A 19,031-nucleotide genomic window follows, 5' to 3' on the forward strand; every position below is an offset into this window, starting at 1 on the left:
ACATGTCTTATGCCTGATGTACGGCCCACGTCGCTTCACGATGTGTGTTGGCACTACCAAATCAAATAAATCGATCTACCGGTCCTAACTCATATTACTCCTTCATATTTGTTAATCTATCATCCTTCTTCTACATGATAAATGTACACTGGCGGACAGAACTGCTGCGAAACAATATCTTCTAACCAACTGAAAACAGACCAGTGACACTGATCAGAAAGAAACATAAACTTTTTAACAATATATTTAAGTGAGTTATAATTTTTACATGTTGATCTCCCATTTAAACCATTTTATTACATTTTTAAAATATTTTGATTAATCAATATAACATAGATGAAGTAGAACATAAAAGTCTGGGTATTTACAGGGCTTTTGACCTGCCTTAGGCTGGTCAAATGATCACTTAACACACCAGTAACTTTCAGCATTCTACCTATTCTACTTATGATTGACAACCACACTACTCAAATTTTTTAAACTCAAAATTTATCATAAATCTCATGAACCTTTATGTTCGAGTTCACGGGAGCCATCTACGGTTGGTTTTAAAAAACTTTATTTAGTAGAGAGACTTTTTATTTAAATGTTTGTAATATCCTTCGTCCGCCTCCGTAGTGTAATGGTCAGCACGCTCGGCTACCGTTCTGGAGGTCCCGGGTTCGATTCCCAAGGGGGGTAAAATAAATATAAGTGATTTTTTCACTGTAATATTTATTCAATATTACCATGGACTGGTACCTGAAGCGGAGGGCTGATCACCTTTCCTTCATGTGTAAAACGATCAAGATAACACTGCGTTTATATGACACAGTGCCCAATGCACCATTGGGGTGCGGATAAGGGTTTTATATATTATTATATAATATCCTAACCGGATTATTTTACACACTGGGAGACGCTTGAAAACGTAATTTTTAATTTTCATGCTGTTCACAATTTGACTCGACTATTTTATTTACAACATTTGTGAACAAAGATTTGAATACACCTAAAAATGATGTATCCATGTAGGACACAATATTTTTTGGTGTATCCAAATCTTCTTCCTCTATCCAACCATAGATGGCTCTATTGATATTTGTTATATAAATAAAACCATCTATGGTTGAATAGAGAAAGCTTTTATTTAGCGAAGACTCTTTTTTTAAGGAATTCAAGATCCGAACCGTTTTATTAATTAATTCGTAAGTGAGAGAAGGTGATAATTTGCGCAGTATTTAACACACTGCTTTATACGTTTTAGCGTACGTAACAAATGGAGTGTGTTTTTCTTTAACCAGTTTTCCGTCGCGAGCAGGCAGTTTGACGTCACTAGGGGTGATTGATGATGTTGCGAGGTTCGCAGCTGACTGCAATTTCATCGGCCTCTCTAGTTTAGTGAGCGCGCGCCGGAAGCGGCCAATATAAATATCCGTCAACGCCTTCAAAGTCAACTAAGTAATAAAAATGGAGATGAAAATCATCCCACTATAGAGCTACCCACCGGTTCGTGTGTGGTACACTTATGTACTTTATAATTATATATAATCCTGTATTTAAATTCTTCTACTTCTTGGTTGTAGGCCTTGTGGCTTGTTTTTTAAGAATGATTAGCTTCCTGCGATGTCGATTCCCAGATGTCAATCCATGTCTTTGGTGGTCTACCGTGCAATGCTGTGTGGTGGAGTCTGGATGGTTCCATTCTCCTCACATGCGCATACCATTGTCTCTTTCGTTGCTTTCCCCACCTAACGACATCTTCGATCTGGCATATTTCTCTTATCCTGGTGTTCCTTATTCTATCTCGCAGACTTTTGCCAGATATGCTGCTTAGAGTCTTCATTTATGACACTCTTAGCGCGTTTTTTTGTTGTTATAGCTGTTATATTATTAATATGTAAAATGCAGATCCATCAAGAAATGTCAGATACAAAACTTGAATCTAATGTTTTTTCTGTTTATATTTGTAAACGTGTGCTAGAATTGCTTCAGTTAAGAGTTATTTTTATCAAGATTTTTATTGATATCTTAACAAAGACGAAGAAGCCTATTGAGATGGACATCTGGAAGTCTGTGGAGGGTTATCTACTTAACTTTTTGCTAGAACGTAAATTATCAAATGTAATTTTATAACCTAAAATTCTACGAATTAACTGGCTATTTGAATTTTTCTCCGCGCAGTTTTCGTACATTTTCCGCGTCCTATTTTGGTATCGTCCACGAGGGACGATGATCATGTCGTGCGGCTGAACACACTTTTGTGCATTTTGACACGACATAAACTGTCCCGAGTCATTACACTGTCGGCGCTGCAGCCATAAATAAAGCGACTAATGTTTATTTATATTTCTAGAAGATCAGAGTCATATTTATTTGACCTAAACCGCCAAACGATTTATCGACTTTTCACTTCATATAATCAAAAATGACATGTAGCTTTCACTTTTTGCATGGATTACCATATAATTTTTTAAATTCTTTTGACCTCATCCGCCCCAACGGTGCACAAGGCACTGCATGACGTCTATGAAACGTTTTCTTGGTCGTTTATTTTAAGGACAAAGCATAAGAGAGTGGAAATTACTGAACATTTTGAAATTGGACAGCCAGCAATCTGAATTATCGGCTGGTATGTATGAAGAGATGCGTGAATCTGGAGGAGGCGAAGAATGGCGTGGCGTTTTATTCTCTCTGCCTACCCCTGCGGAGCAACAAAGTGATGGTTATTCAGTTTTGTGTTATTATAATTCCATTAAAAATAAATATTGTTATACCATCTTTGTATCCTTCGTGAAAATAATTCTTAAATTACCGAGAGAGACTTCTACAGAGGAAGTATTCAGCAAATTACAAAGCACGACAGTCAAACAACTATGCGATAAAAAATCTCATGTGTGCATTTAAATATTACCCACACGTCAAAGGAAACATACCCAACTAAACAACGAACTTATCATTAATGACACGCTACATGAAACACTCTTAAAACCACAAGATCGAAAACGCAGAAAAAAAACAAACAAGGAGCTTTGATTTTTACGCAAAAAAGCTCAATGACCTGTTTTTTACTATCCATAAAATCATTATATTATGAAACTTTTTACAAACGAGCTATCGATAAATGGATAACGGGAGTCGGTAATAAATAACATTTGACATAGGAAATCCCAGTGAAGACAACTACATATAACCAGAACGGTAGCCGAGCGTGCTGACCATTACACTACGGAGGCGGACTTATTTATTTATATACACAGATAAGAATTATTATTTTTTGACATCTCATCAAAGATGAAGAAGAATATGTAAGTCTGGGCATTTACGGAGCTGACGACAGTCATAGGCTGGTTTAATAAGATCACTTTACACACGTGTAACATTCATCAATTCTACCCATTATTGACAACCACACTACTCAAATTCTTGGAGATAATCCAGATTTGTGAACAAGTATTTGGACACACTCAAAATGTTGTACATATAAATTGTTGATTAGGTTTGACACGGGAATGAATCATTAATTAGTCGTTGATGAATTGATGAATTGATTGATGATCATGAATTAATCATTAATTAGTTTAAAATAATTGTAAGTCTACTAAATATTTCGGTTTGACCTTTGCAAATAGCACTAGTTAATATCGTTCAACTCTTTTAATATTTTTTTTCGAAAACACAAGTTGACCCAATCTTAATTGCCTTTTCTCTTCTTTGCAGGAGTCGAAAACGGTCGTGAAGAAGTCCTCCAAGCAGTCTCAGGACATTGATGACATTTGGGACGAGCGAATCCTGAGAAGATTGGTAATGTCACCCTTTTTTCGCGCTAGCTCTGTGAGAGAATTCTCAGCGTTTGGCAGACACCCTTGGCTTTTCGGAATCCATAATAAATAATCTACTGCGCATTGGACAAGAGTCAACGCCGGAAAATGTTGGATGCTATTTTTGTAACTGGCGCGCTTTCAGTACTTACTTTTACTTTTCGTGTGACTCTGGCTTCTCCTTCACCCATGCTGGTTGCATCTTATGAAATTAGAATCTTGGCTCCAGTCTCGCTAGCCAGTCCACTGACTCCTGGATACCCCAAAGGTCACCACCAAACCCTTCGAGCTTGCACTATGTGTCTTATGGTCTGCTCAGCTCCACACTCACAATCCAAAGCAAGTAGCTGCAGGAACCCTGCTCCGTTCTGATTCTGTTCTGCTGTAACCACGCCCTTCGAGGCAGATAAAAACCCGGTACTCGAACTGTTGGGTCAACTATTAATTTACAACATCTTGAGTGTGTCCAAATACTTGTTCACAAATCTGGATTATCTCCAATTATAGGAGTCATCAAAGATGAAGAAGAATATGGAAGTCTGGGCATTTATGTCTCACCAATAGACGTCTCTAGTGAAGTTCTAGTGATTCAAGAACAATGTTTCAAAATTGGTTCATATATATTTAGAACTTCCAAGAATTTGAGTAGTGTGGTTGTCAATAATGGGTAGAATTGGTGAATGTTACACGTGTGTAAAGTGACCACTTAAACCAGCCTATGACGGCCGTCAGCCCCGTAAATGCCCAGACTTCCATATTCTTCTTCATCTTTGATGAGATGTCAAATAATGTCAACTATTAATTGTTTGTTTTCAGTGAAAAAACCCTTTAGTAAAAGCTGTTCATATATTATGGATAAAATTTAAATTTAGAAAAAAATTTTGATAAAAAAACTAACTAACCGCTTCCTTGCAGAGAGAATAGAACGCCACACCAATCTATCGTTGCAAAAAATCTTCGCCTTTTCCACATCCATACATCTCCTCATACATTCTCGCCGATTAGTTCGACTCCTGACCTGACCGATTTTAAGTATTCAAAATACTTGATCTTAAAGAGTGGTCAGGTTTCTTGCCACGAGCCAACTTTTCCTCGGTGTTCTTCTGCTTCTCTTACCAACTACATTCGCCTCGTAATTTTTTTACAATCCTTTCTTCACTCATATTTTATGCTACATAATTCATCGTGAATACGATACTGTATTATGATTGTGTCATAATTTTTCTTTACAAATGCTGTTTAAATGTGTTAATTAAAGTCATAATAAACGTCTCTGTTATTTTCATAATTTCATTAATTGATTTGGCAGTCACATTGTGGTAATATCTATCCAATTTTTTATTCAAATTTTACTCGGTAATGCCACATTTTCTCAAAATCTATTGTAATCTCAAAACTATGGTTAAACGCCATGTGGTGCTTCGAAATACGTTTTTAATAGATTTCGCACATGAAGTTTATACTGGAAAAAGCGTGTGCATTAAAATTTGTTAAATGTATAATATATACAACCCTCTAAAAATTGAGTAATGTGGTTGTCAATCAAGCATGAGAAGTAGGTTTCTACGTGTAGAAACATCGTCAGCTCATTGCATTATGCATTAGTTAAAACTATTATAAGTATTCTATTATTTTGGGTAAACACAGGCAGTGATGAAGGCTTCTAGAAGTGATGTAACCAAACTTCCTGTATTATTTTGTGTTTTTCTTTTCAAAGTTGGAGGAGAGTAACGACTACGAAGAAAGGAGAAGAATCCGCGCCCGGCTGCGTCAGGTGATGGCAGAGCAGGAAGGTGAGTGTCTCTCTCTCTCTCTCTACCGTTCGGCTAGGTCAGGTTAACGCAGGTTAGGTTAGGCCAGCCTTCACTCTGCATTTTTAGATAAGGTCGATGATGTATGTATTCTGAAATACGAACTTTTTATCTCCGTTGGACGACGTCCAAAACACACACTGATTCTTTGTCTCGCAATGATGGGTATTTATTTTTGAATTTGTCATAATGTAAACACTGGGCATGAAAATGTGCGCGCCTTTTTCCAAGACGTTTCATCATTGTTTGTAAGAAGGACGATTCCACCTAATCCCTATTTAACAGAGCATACGTTCTTTTTTCGTAATTCATGGATATATCGCAGTCATACAGGAGAAAGTGACCAAGTGCATTTTTTTTACAAAAACGTGATGATTGACTATTTGATATCTTACTAACTTAATATTGCCCTGAAAAAATCCCAAAGGATTTTAAACTCGGAAGTAGAATGTATTGACTTGTTAAAAATGACTAACTGAATTGATGCTTATTTTCTTGCCGAGCAAAAGTGACTTAAATGGCCCTCCAGAACATTTACGTAATGTTAATTGGTCACTTTCTCCAGTACGACTACGATATTGAAGACTCGCCGTTTACCGATTTAGAATTCTGACTGGTTGTGTGTGTTGCAGCTTGCGCGCAGATAGTGGCCGCCGCTGCCGAGGAGGGCGGAGCCGCGGAGCCTACAGTTAAGGGTGAGTGTCCCTCGGCCTCGGGACCGCTCCCCGCCCCCCTCATCTCCGAGGTGCACGGGGCGCTGTCCCGCCTGCAGGGCGCGCTGCGGCCGGGCCAGGGCGGCCACCTGCTGGAGCTCGTGGCGCGCCTGCAGGCGGGGCTGCTGTCGGCCGGCCGCCCGGTCGGCGGGCCGCCGCCCCGCACCTTCAAGCGCAGGGACCGCAAGGCCAGGCATACGGTTGGCGTCACCAAGGACGAACTCATCGACGCTAGAAAGGTGGTCGAGGACATGAACTTCCCGCTGCACATAGAAAAGAAGAAGGTCGTGGCAGACCCGCCCGTCGAGGAAGCTCCGCCGTACGCTCTTCAGAAACAGGCCTCCTTAGGAGCTGTTCTGCAGCAAGAGTCCTCCTCGCCGAGTTCTCCACTGTTGTCCCCCGTCGTTAAAAACTCTACGGCCCAGCCGTTCGCTTTACCCAACAAAAGCCACGATGATCGTAAAGACAAAATGTCCGCTCCCAAATTGGAAGCGAACGTAATTCAAAATGATCAAGTCAGTTTTCACAATGCGCCGACCGTGCAGCAGCGACAGCTTCCCGTCAAACAAACTGCCCGCGTCGAAGCCTCTCCCGTTGTTAATACGTCATCTAAAAAACCTATTCTTCAAGGTTCCATGTCTTTAGATCGCGGTTCGGACTCTTACATGGACGATGTGGCTAAAATCGTCCAAGAGTCTCTAATAAAAGCCGCGCAAAAGAAAACCGACGATAAGAAAGTCACTCCGGAACCGAGCATCGAATCTGACGAGGAACCGGAAGCTATTAAAGCGAACGTTGTCTTGAGACAGAAGAAACCCATTCAAATGGAAACTTTTGCTCAACCCAAAATGAACGGAGACCATTCTCCGAATCGCTTTTCCGGCTTCGCGAAGTATAACCCTCCTCCAATCACGTCGCCAAAACAAGAGTATCTGCCCCCAGCCAGGCAAATCTCGAGAGTCAAGGAAATCGAACAAAAGCTAGTCAATGGAATCAATAATAACCCCCAACAGACTGAACCGGTTCCAAAATCGTCCAACAGATTTACAAACAAAAAATTCCGAATGAAACGTGCTAATACGATCGATATTCCCAAACCCCTGCACTGCTACCAAGTAGAGAGTGATGACGAAGGCGGAGATCACGGCAGAATCAAAGAAAGCACTGACGATTTGGAAAAGGTTAAACCTAAAATCCCACAATTCAGGCCTAAAACCGATAATGATCACAAATTTCTCGCTTTTATCCAGAAACATAATAATAATGATTCGAATTCACTTTGGTCCCACAACAGCCCCAGTGGACAGCAACGGGGAGGTTGTAACTGGAGTAGCTGCTTTGGGAGCATTAAAAACGTGTTCGAAGGTTCCACGACCGACAACAGCCGGTCTTCTAGCGCCGCATCTGCCAAAAAGTTCTGGAAGCAAACGTCATCGGACGATTCCATCAACTTTTCTAAACCATCCAATTTCGGGCCGAAGCTCAGTAAGAGTGGCGCTAACTATCTGAATACTTTACACGATAATAAGAAATATTCTAAATTCGTTCCGCATAATGATGAAAAGGAAGAAGTCGTCACTGGTTCGTTAATGGTTGCTGGACCAAAAATGATGAACGGCGGCGGCAGTTTGGGAGACAGGAAACTGATCAAGCCCATTCCGAAACCGCTCCCTGTCAACCAATTTTCTCACGCTCCCATGTCAGCTTTCAAACCTTTACCAAAGAAAACGGCGATTACTTCTCCAATTTCAGCGTATCCGCCTCCAGCAGTCTGGTCTCCTCCGTCGGTATCGGGAAAAGTAAAAAAACTGGCTAATACCGAATTCAACAAACCGGAACAAACGACTGGAAACATTCTCAAGAACGGTTTGGATAATCATAACTATTTGGCTACAAAGCCCCCGACACAAAAATCTCCTTTGGGACCAGCTGTCCCCTGGGCGTGGACCAATTCTGCTAAAGACAACCGCGTCCTCAACCTCGCTGTTAATAAATTTGAAAAGCATCCTCAGGATGAAGTGACCCCGCAGCCTTTATACATACCACCTTACAGGGAAAAGAACTTTAATCCGATGACACAACAGAATGGAAATCTTCCCCCCGCCAAGCGACTTTCTCTGCCGCACTCTCTCCCCCCGCAGGGACCATTGGCTGCTCCTAATCTAGTCCAGAAGTTAGAAAATCTCAAACAACAACAGTATGACAAGAAGGAAGACGAAGAAGAATTCCCTTCAAAAATCGATGCTGAGCGACTTCAAATAGAATTTTACGAAAAGCAAATTCGTCAAAACAGCAAGTTTTCGAAGCCGTCCGTGATCGTTCCAGCTACTCGAAGATATTCGGAATACATACCGTCTACTCAAAATCATATGTATACGGTAACGGATTATACTCCGCCTAGTCCAGTTTCTACTTTTGTTCCTTTACCGCAAATACCGGATATTGAAGAAAATAAACCCAGGCCTTTGAAAAAACTGCCGGATCTTGTGCTTAATAATTTAAATCAGGACCCTTCTAAACAATCTCCTTTAGGATCTCCTAATAAAATTATTTCTAGCTCGATGGATTCAATAAAGGAAGAAAAGTATAAGCCCGGGCAGAGGACTCCGGAAAAGGATCATTCTGATCCGTCGAGTCGAACCGAATATAAGGCCGTATCTAAAGTGATGAGAGGACCAGTTTCCCAACAGGCTGTTATTAAAAGTAAGAATCCCACTCAGGAGACTTATGAAAAAAGGGACACGGCAGCCAAAAGTCTCAAAGGGGTTTTGCAGAAATTCTCAAGTCCTAAGCATGATGTCATAAACCAGATAGAACAAAATAAAAAGAAAAATTCACCCGACAAGGCGTACTCCAAACAACCTGGAAACTTAATTGAAAATAACGTTCCGGCAGATTACAACTCGCAACCATCGAAGCCGAGATCTCACACGGCTCTAGTCAAACCGAACCAAGTTCCTAGTTCTAACGTAAGACCCTCTAGTCAAATACCTAATTCTAATAATCACACTAATCACCACTCTAGTCAAGTAATACCGACTATCAAGTATAATAATAGTTATAATCAATCTCCGCGGACTCCCGAAGCCAACAGAAATGTCAATCACATGTATCCTCAAGGCAAAACGAATCAACCGTACTCGTCGGACTCTCTGGAGATAAATGCCAACGGGGAAGCCATCGTCAGCTCCAAACTGCACTTCCCGCACTTGAATAGGGCGTTTATTTCTCCGAGTAACAGCTCCGGTTCCCAGACACCTTCTCCGACCGCTCTGAGCAAGTCGGAATCCTGGCACCAGCTCAGCCAACAGACGGCCATGAAGCCGCCTTCGCCAAGAATATCGTCTCCGGCTAACAAAATTGTCTCGAGAGCTAAATCCATGCACCTGCTTTCCATCCCCAAGCAGTTTGAAGCCGGGATAACGAAAGAGAAGATCAACGAAAAGAAGAAAACTGTCGAGGCGTACTTCTCCGGGCAAGCTTCACCCAACCAGCTCTCCAAGTCCTCGTCTCAGCACTCTATCTACGAGAGCTGCGACGAGCGGCACAAGCCTACGGGATTCGTCCCGCCTAAATATCAGCCGAAAGCGAAAGTGAGCGCCATAAACCGAAGCCCTACTATAGAAAAAGTCTCTACGCAAAATTTCGGCCTGGGCCGCAGTCAGACAATGCCCCAGATGACCTACGCGGACCTCGCGCTGCTGGACGAGAGCAACGTGGAGGACGCGTTCGAAGACCTGTTCAAGTCGTCATAGGGCTCGAACGAGTCGCCGAAATTATCATTCCCAAAAACCATCCAATAGTAGACTAGATTTGTACGGGATCACTCTCCAATAAGGACATGTTGTTTGATTTTTAATTTAAAGTGTAGGGTAGAGAAGATGTGTGGGAAGGAGCTGCAGCGGCAGGGCCGGCGGGAGTCAGCGCCCGGCGCAGATCACAGTGAGTGCCCGTGTTGGAGTTGTGTGCGCTTGCCCCGCCTCCCGTATCACCCTCCGGAGTGTCGCGACCCCGACCAGCATGCGTAGAGCCGCCCGTCCCTGGCCACGAGTGTCGCATGCCCTTTGTGTTAAACACGCATCTGTACATACATACCTACCCGTTAATACAACATACCGATACGCACACTTAGTTCTATATACCTCCTCCTGTAAGGCCAGATTTACACTCAGTCAGTTGCTGACTTCAAACACAAGGCGAATCAGTGCTAACTTTGTACTGCTGTCGTATAAATTGATTTCACGTCGGTACAACGCTGTCGCGTCAGTGCTGACTTCAATATTCCCGGTGTTTATCTTAAAGTCAGTCAGTCCGGTACTCGCGCCAGCGGTACTAACATCGTCTAAACACCAAAATGAGTAGTTCTTCAGTTGCTGACTTAGCGTTGTTGGGTGTCCATCATTTGTTCTTTTTTCTTTTTCTTCAAACCCTTATCTGGACTCCAATGGTGCATAGGGCACTGCATCATATAAACACAGTGTTATCTTGATCATTATATTACACATGAAGGAAAGTTGATCAGCCCTCTGCTAAATCCCTCTATCATTTGTACACTTCCCCATCCACTTTTAAGATAAAGATATCTCTCCTTCGAACATATCCGTGAACTCTTCTATGAGTAATAGCAAATGGGAATCATTTCTCAACAAATAATTTACTCGTATCAAACTCCGCTGTTTTTGAGAATTCATTTTTCCTCGCTGACTTTAATAGCGTGTGGGCACAAACCTCAACTGATGACTACGTGTAAACAGTGCAAGTCAGTTCTCGGCGCCAGTACTGACGCCAGTAACTGACTCGATGTAAATCCGCCTTATACTATACATATTGTATGCTCCATCAGCAATAATAATCATTATTATTATTATTATCATTTTAACTAAAAATATGTTGCTTTTCCGCAATGCTTCACTTGTGTTTTGATTTGAATACGCTCCTTGCATCTATTATCTAGCCTCGTTTTACATGACTGTCTGTTTTTATTGCAGAAAGTGTAACTACAGTCGAAACTACTACTACCACACAGAAAATCTCCAATGTATCCAGCAAAGGTAATACTTTTCTCGTTGCTCCTATACACGAGCGAATGTCTTGGAATGAATGCATATGGCGGACGATCCACTTTGTCTTTATCTTTTGTCTATGCTGTCTGTTTCCTGTCAGGCGATCCGTTCATTGTCGGATTTTAGTCGCACATCAAAGTTGGGGAAATCAGTCTGACTCTCATGTCGTGACCACATGTCACGCCAACGTGTGTTTTCCCTTATTTTTGTACAATTCTTCATCATGGCAGCAGGATTGAGTGTACTTGCCTAGAATTTTCACTCGTGAATTACAATAAATTATAGTAACTTTAAACATAAAGATTAAATCCACTCACGAGTAGGTATAGGCTATAAAATTTGAAGTCTAAGGACCATGATAAGCGGTTTTGCATAAGCTGTATCTAAATTTCTGACTTGGACGTTAGGTAAATGGCGGCAGGTTGACAATTCTTACTTTATCCATGGTTGCCAGGTTGCAATTTTGAAAATACTAGGTGGTCCGCCAAATGCGTTTATGAAGACTCTCGTGTTGTGTACCAGCCGTCAAATGACCACGAGTGAATACTGATGATAATAACGGAGGCAAAGGAAAAGGGGAGTTTAGGGAAGCAGGTAGAGATAAAAACTAAGGGAGGAGGTTTGAAGGGCAGGTAGGATTCTAATGATAGATAGTAATGTCTCAGATGTTTCTTATAAGTTATTAGGGTGGGTGCATTTTTTACAAGGAGAGGTAATTAATTCCATAGTCTGGCCGCTTGCACAGAGAAGGAATTACTGAAGAATGATGTTCTATTTAATGGTATAATTAATAGATTTTTTATGTGTTTCAGTTATCGACACTGCTCCGAAGTCCAAACCTGTTTCACCCTTTGCCAAATTTCGGCAACTGGACAAACAGAACTCGACACAATCTGCCCCAAGGTATGTGTCCATCGCTGGTTCTAATTTCACCGTCTATTCATATTTATTATCACATATAATATATACAATTATACACCTGTATCACTATTTCTCATTCAAAAAGTAATTGTTTTAATAATTAAGTATGTTCACAACATTTTTGGGTGTGTGCAAATCCATGCATAAGAAATAATCTTACCAGCTCAAAAACAGCCCACTAAATTTGGCGAGCGTGCCTTTGCTGTTGCGGGGCCAATGAGGTGGAATGCTCTTCCACCAGTAGATAGAAACAGTGAAAAAAAACTAAAATCGCACATGTTTGCTAAACCATTTCCACTTTCTTTTTTTTTTCCATTTAAATCACAGTGAAGCGCCCTTGAGGTAGTATTTTACGAAAAAGGCGTTATATAAATTATCCGAAATATCTATTTTTATTAATTTATTTCAGTTATCAATAAAAATCTTGATATGCATACTTATGCATATCAAGGACTTCTTTAGTGGAAAAAATCCAGTATTCGTGAACATAAATTTGGACACACTCAAAATATTGTAATAGAATCTGAGTATATTGAGGGACTGTATTAAAAATGTAGAAAAATTTAGCCAGGAGCGGTGAAAATTCCCAACCGCATTCCCGAATCTGATACTGAAGGATCTAGGCTTCCTGACAGACCTCTCTTGCAAAGCATTTTTTTATAAACTAATTAGCCAAAATTATAAAGGGAATGTGAAAGAAAATGCAATGTCAAGCAGTAGGGTAGATTTGTCAGGAGCTATGTCAGGCAGTAGGGTGGAGTTTGACTGGGTAGAATTGTCAGGCAGCAGGGTGGATGTTTGAGTGGTCGCATTTCTCACGGTTGGTCGTCTGGGCGGGCGGCGGGCGCAGCACCCCGAAGACGCCGGGCACGCCAGGCACGCCGGGCACGCCCACCGGGGGCCCTATGTTTAAGTTCACAGACCCGCAGCTGCAGGCCAGCGCGTCCAATATCAAGGAGCGCCTCTTGCAGTGGTGCCGGGACAAGACACAGGAGTATGAGGTACTCTTCACTCGGCGCGACCCACACACCACACACACGCCTACAGCTCTCCACCACACACCACACACTCCACACCCCACACCCCACACCGCACTCTGTCACCCCTGCCCTTATCACCAAAATGGCACGCAGAAAAAATAAACCCCGCATTATGGACATCAATCATTCTGAAAATTGATCACAGCGTCTTGCGATAGTTTTTAAAGGTTTTTTGTCAATAAAATAAAAACAATATAACTCTTTTTTGTTTTGTGGGTTGAATGAAATATTTTGTTTATCAATTGTACAAATTATTCAGCTATATAATTGCATTAACAATTTTCTTACATTTTAATTTTTAAATGTACCCTCAGCACGGGAAAACTCAGTGAGGGCACATTAATATCAATGTATTTTTGTTATTTGTAATTATGTTTCTGATTAAATAAATATATAGAGGATTCTATAATGCCGCTACATTGCCTAGTGTCATTTTGATGATGAAAAAACTAGTTATGGGATGAATCGAATGAAAATAATCTAAGGTTTATGTGAAAAAAATGTGAAAAAATGATAAACCACAAAGTAAATGCTATTATGAATATAATTGATTAATATTTATTATATAATTGATTGATATTAAAAATATTTGTAATATTTTGAATCATCAATTATTATGTTTAACTATTCTTATCAAGTATAATATTCATTCGAACCCTTATCCGCACCCCAATGGTGCATAGGGCACTGATTCATATGAACGCAGTGTTATCTTGATCGTTTACACATGAAGGAAAGGTGATCAGCCCTCCGCTTCAGGTACCAGTCCAGGGTAGTATTAAATAAATATTACAGTGAAAAAATCACTTATATTTATTTGACCCCCCCTGGGAATCGAACCCGGGACCTCCAGAACGGTAGCCGAGCGTGCTGACCATTACACTACGGAGGCGGACAGGCGGACTAAAGTATAATATAATCAAATAATTTTAATGTTTGATGATAAAATCATTTGATCAATCCTATCATTAGAAGAAAACATACACTTTCACTACATATCACATACCGAACACCATACACCATACACCATACACCACACACCATACTACTAAACGCTTTTTCCCATCATTCATTTTATACATACATTATTATTATTATATATATCAGACTCCATAAAATTTCCGGTTAAACCATGAATGTACAATTATTGTGCAATCAATGAAAAATAAACTGCAAACTAAAATAATAGTAAAAATATTTCTTATAAAAGTATTGTGGTTGTTCTTCGAAAGGACATGACGTTATAATGCCCAATTTTTTTAGTGACTTCTCCGATAATCCGCTTCCCGGATGATAAGATCCCGGTAAATTGAGAGTCTGCTCTGCAGTAAACGATCCATTTAATTTAGCTATTACTTAAAACAAAAATAAATGCTTAAAAAAACAAGTGTACAAGCTTAAATCATAATATCTTAAGTACACCAAAAAAAAATATTAAAAATCAGACTTTTTTTAAATATCCTTTTATGAATTGATTCAGCAATCACTTTGTGGTAATATCGATCGATTTTTAATTAAAGTTTTACTTGGTGAATACCACTGTTTCTCTAAATGATGTAGAATGCATCGAAACACGTGTTATAGATCTTAAGAAATAGTGGTATTTACTAAACATAACACAATTTTTAAAAATCATTTGAATTTTCAGCTGTAACGCTGTTATATTTATTTGTGTCTGTTTATAAGAGTGTCCATGAAGGAATAATTCCTTAAAAGTGGCTAAAACAAATATCTCATTTATAAACCCTTTTTCCGCCACCGCCGTGAGTGGTTAGTACGTTTAGCTACCGTGCTAGAGGTCCCAGGTTCGATTCCGAGGATGTCAAAGTAAATCCCAGTGAGTTTTAACTGTATTATTTTTTAAGTATCACTTCAACTGCATAGCTGATTACCTCAACCATGTAATAAATTATAAATTAATCACTGTTTCGATACAGTGGAGTGCCCTATGCACCATTGAGTGCGATTACGTTAGAAGAAAAAGAAATTCCATATTTTATTATCAAAATATTTTTAAAAATGTATAAATGGTGAGTTTACTGTAAACATACAAATCGTTCATTTAAAACAATAAAAACTTTTTGAATTAAAAAAAAACCCAAAATAATTTATTTATTATAACAGAAAAATTTAATCTTAACTACTAGGAAGTTCTAATTTATTAGGTTCAAAAATACAAAACACACACATATTTTTCTACTGCATGTCATAGACAATAATACTTGGTCCGTGTATAGAATCACCTGGTGTTATGTGACTTACTTGACTGTTGTATTGTTGTTAGTTTAATTTAAAAGCATACTTTCCTCCAAGCAAACAGCACCCCTCAAACGCTTTTTATAATAATACCTTTCAAGCAAATATTTAAGCCGCAATCACTACACAATCCAAAGCTTATAAATATTTAATCCAGTGGCTCCTTGATAATTGTACAACGCCGTGCTGTAAAATAAGTAGGTACCTCTACATAGCTTACCTACGTAGCTCATAATTAGGGCAAACAATTGAAATACATACATCCTTTTTTACACAAAACATCGTAATTCAATTCATATTTATATTAATATTTAAATATATCGAATATCATTGATTAAATATTTTAATTGAATATTAAAAAAATGTATCACAAATTGCCTTTAATATTTAGATCAAAATACTACATAAACCTTCTCTCTCCCCCCGTCCGCACCCAATGGTGCAAAGGCCACTGAAACCCATCGCCGCAGTATAAATTTGATCATTAATCACATGCAGGCAATGCGACCAGTCTTGTACTTCAGGTATCCGTCAAAGTAAATAAATGTACATAAGTGTAAAATCACTTAGCTCTTGATGAAAAATCATGACAGCATGGAACATTTAGTACAGGTTTACCAATAACGGCTACTATAATGTTGCCAAAACTAAGCCAATATATGTTTATATCATTTATAATATAAAAGGCACTGGTTTTATCACTTGCTTTAGAAAAACAATCTCATTTATAGTTTCCATTCTAAAATAATAGTTTTTAATTTGTTTCACATGTAAATAAAAGGATTTTTTAGATTCAAGTTTGCACACATGTATTGCAAGTAACGACATATTGCATCATTACGCATATACATGGATTCATTAAACGGGTAGCAATGCTTTTTAAACCAACGCGTGAAAAATTCCTACGAGCGTCACTACAAAATGACCATACGAAATAAACTGCGCGATTTTAAACTTTCAATGCAATAGCAGGGGTCGCAAGTTTTGCGATTCTGACTTTACAAGTAATAACGTCACAATCATTAATTTTTCGATCAATCAAATATGGATAATTCTTTATATCTCCCTTACTAGAAAAACACATTTCAACAAGACTAGTAATGGCTGTTTATATTAATTTATTTGCCGAATACTCGTACAAGAGATATGCACTCATCATTTCATGTAGATATTTTATTATATATATAAACATTTTTTCCTAACACATTTTTCGAATGACTTTTGACCCATAACACAACTGACACATTAACAATTATAACACACAATATTAACACAAGTCCAAATGAAGAGAAATTTCAATCAGACTGAGCGGCATATTAAAAAAAAAACAATAATTTATTTTACCAATCATTATTATATGTATAATGTTCTTGGAACATCTCATCTCAGTCTTATATAAAACTTCAATCTAATGAATACAAAATTATCTCAAATTTGTCTATTTTCTAAAATAAAGGTTAGAATAACCGTATTTTTATTATAACTTCAATGGTGCAGTAAGGCACTGCAAGAAGTTATCAGTCCCACGCTGATCAAGTACCAACATTAGATTTAAAAGGAATCTTATTTCTTGTGTGATGCCCTTTGCACCACATTGGGGTCTGAAATCGTCTGGTGTCGGGTTGTGGTTGAAATACTTAAATTTCATACTATTTCTGTGAGCCTAAGCGGCTCATTATTCGAAATGGGTATCAAAACGTGGTAGAGTGGGTTCGAACCGAGAAACTCTGACTCAAGAGTCCACGACACTAACCACATGCCCATAGCCCGACTCTATCCCAATCGGAACGTGACAAACTAGTTACAATCGTGTAGGTCTTACATTTACCAAAATCTTACATTTCCATTATAAATTATTTTAAGTAATATGGAATTCTAGCTTGTAAAATTGTTATATTTTGGTGCGATTTAATGATTTCATATTGGTTTAACACAGGATTGGTCACGTTTTGTCGCAACTTTAATTAAGATTTCGATAGAATACAGTAAACAGAACAGATTTGCATATAAAGTTCATTTTGTGCAATATTATAAATGTAACTTTTTGGTGGGGACCTCCACAATTATCCATTAACATCACTAGTATCCATCATCAGAATGATGAAGGATTCACAAGTTCTTCTTATGTTTGATTGACATTTCTCCTCACTCGGCACAGAACACTACACATTGAAGAGTACCCAAACTCAGGTGAATGTACCTACCTAAAGGCAGGACTATGGAAGGCCTCCTGTGTGCTGTGGGTGTTGTAATTGACAAATAATATATTTTGAATAACATTAAAAAAAACAAATATTCAAAAGCGCACTGGACTCGCACGGAAAAAGAGAAGGACCTATCTTGTATTTTTATTCTATGGACTGCATGCCAAGGACAAGACTACACATCAATATAAAAGTGATTATTTTAAAGCCAAAAAAATCCTACCTTTACTAAAAAAAACAACTAGGTTTATTATAGAAACACGGCTGATCGCAACATCATTATTTTTATACCAAATGTGGGGTCTTGTCCTAACTATAATATAAGGATTATATACAGGTTTTTCGCTTAAAATTGAAAAATTTTCAAAAGAAATTGGACATTATATTGTATTTTATAAAAAAGTTATAATTAAAAAAAACATATTCATATTACTACATTTACAATCAGTGTAAAAGCCTGCCCACAGCTTTCATTCTCAAGATTAGCAAGTGCGTTTGCCGTCAAGTTGGCAAGCTTGAGAGGCGCGCTGTCATAGACTGTGCGCGCGATGTGCACTCAAGTTTTCAGACAAGATTTTTGAACAATACTTTGAATCGTAAGGAATAACTTTTTTTATAGAATACAATAAAACGTCCAATTTGATTTGTAAGGCATCCAATTTGGTTTGTAAAACTACCAATTTTTAGTGAAAAACTTGTATATACATATATATTTGTTTGTAAAAATGATTTTGAAATAATAAATAAATGTTTTTCATGTGATCAACTAAAAGAAAATTTGATTTGGAGTGTTATGAATTATGAAACCATATTGTTTTTTTTACAATTCCTGACTGTGAAAATGTGGTTTGATTGCTTCTAAATTTATTAACCAATGAAATGAAAATAATATATAGAAAATAAAACAAAAATATGTTTGTTTCAAAATATTTATAAATTATTCTGTAAATAGATAAATGAAAAATATGATAGTCTGTGTATTTACACAGACTATCATCACAGACTGTATTTACAGAGCTTGCAACCAGTCATTGGTGGCTTTAAGTGATCACACTGTGTAACATTCACCATACAAACCATAATTGAAAAACACATTCTTCAACTTCTTTGAACCCTTATCCACTCAGGGCACTGCATCGTACTGACGCAGTGTTATATTGTTTGTGAATCACACGAGGACAAGATGATAGATAAACGTTTCTTCTAGATTACTAATTTTAACT

The 19,031-nt window shown here is 38.5% G+C and overlaps 3 protein-coding genes across 6 annotated transcripts in view; all 3 read left to right on the plus strand.

Annotated features, from left to right (window-relative positions):
- The window catches only part of LOC148303906 (rab GTPase-binding effector protein 1-like), a 273,584-nt gene that overhangs the window by 214,752 nt on the left and 39,801 nt on the right, over positions 1–19,031 (plus strand). The window lies entirely within an intron of this gene.
- LOC148303909 (uncharacterized) overlaps positions 1–19,031 on the plus strand; it is a 122,448-nt gene that overhangs the window by 101,117 nt on the left and 2,300 nt on the right. For 2 of the 4 annotated variants that reach the window (XM_088269187.1, XM_088269186.1), the window contains 6 exons: positions 3,700–3,783; positions 5,518–5,593; positions 6,244–6,306; positions 11,313–11,375; positions 12,200–12,290; positions 13,159–13,309. In XM_088269187.1, the coding sequence (XP_088125313.1) occupies positions 3,700–3,783; positions 5,518–5,593; positions 6,244–6,306; positions 11,313–11,375; positions 12,200–12,290; positions 13,159–13,309 (528 nt within the window). Of the gene's footprint in view, positions 1–3,699; positions 3,784–5,517; positions 5,594–6,243; positions 6,307–10,190; positions 10,267–11,312; positions 11,376–12,199; positions 12,291–13,158; positions 13,310–19,031 lie in introns of those variants that run through there. The other 2 variants (XR_015838414.1, XM_088269188.1) reach the window with 2 other exon arrangements.
- Positions 6,313–10,131, plus strand: LOC148303910 (uncharacterized). The gene has a single exon (XM_088269189.1). It carries the CDS (start codon positions 6,576–6,578, stop codon positions 10,077–10,079), a length of 3,504 nt encoding a protein of 1,167 aa, XP_088125315.1. The 5' UTR covers positions 6,313–6,575; the 3' UTR covers positions 10,080–10,131.

Source organism: Brachycentrus maculatus, unplaced genomic scaffold, assembly GCF_059751285.1.
Source record: "Brachycentrus maculatus isolate JH-2025_06_01 unplaced genomic scaffold, ASM5975128v1 h1tg000340l, whole genome shotgun sequence".
In the NCBI taxonomy this organism is placed as follows: domain Eukaryota; kingdom Metazoa; phylum Arthropoda; class Insecta; order Trichoptera; family Brachycentridae; genus Brachycentrus; species Brachycentrus maculatus.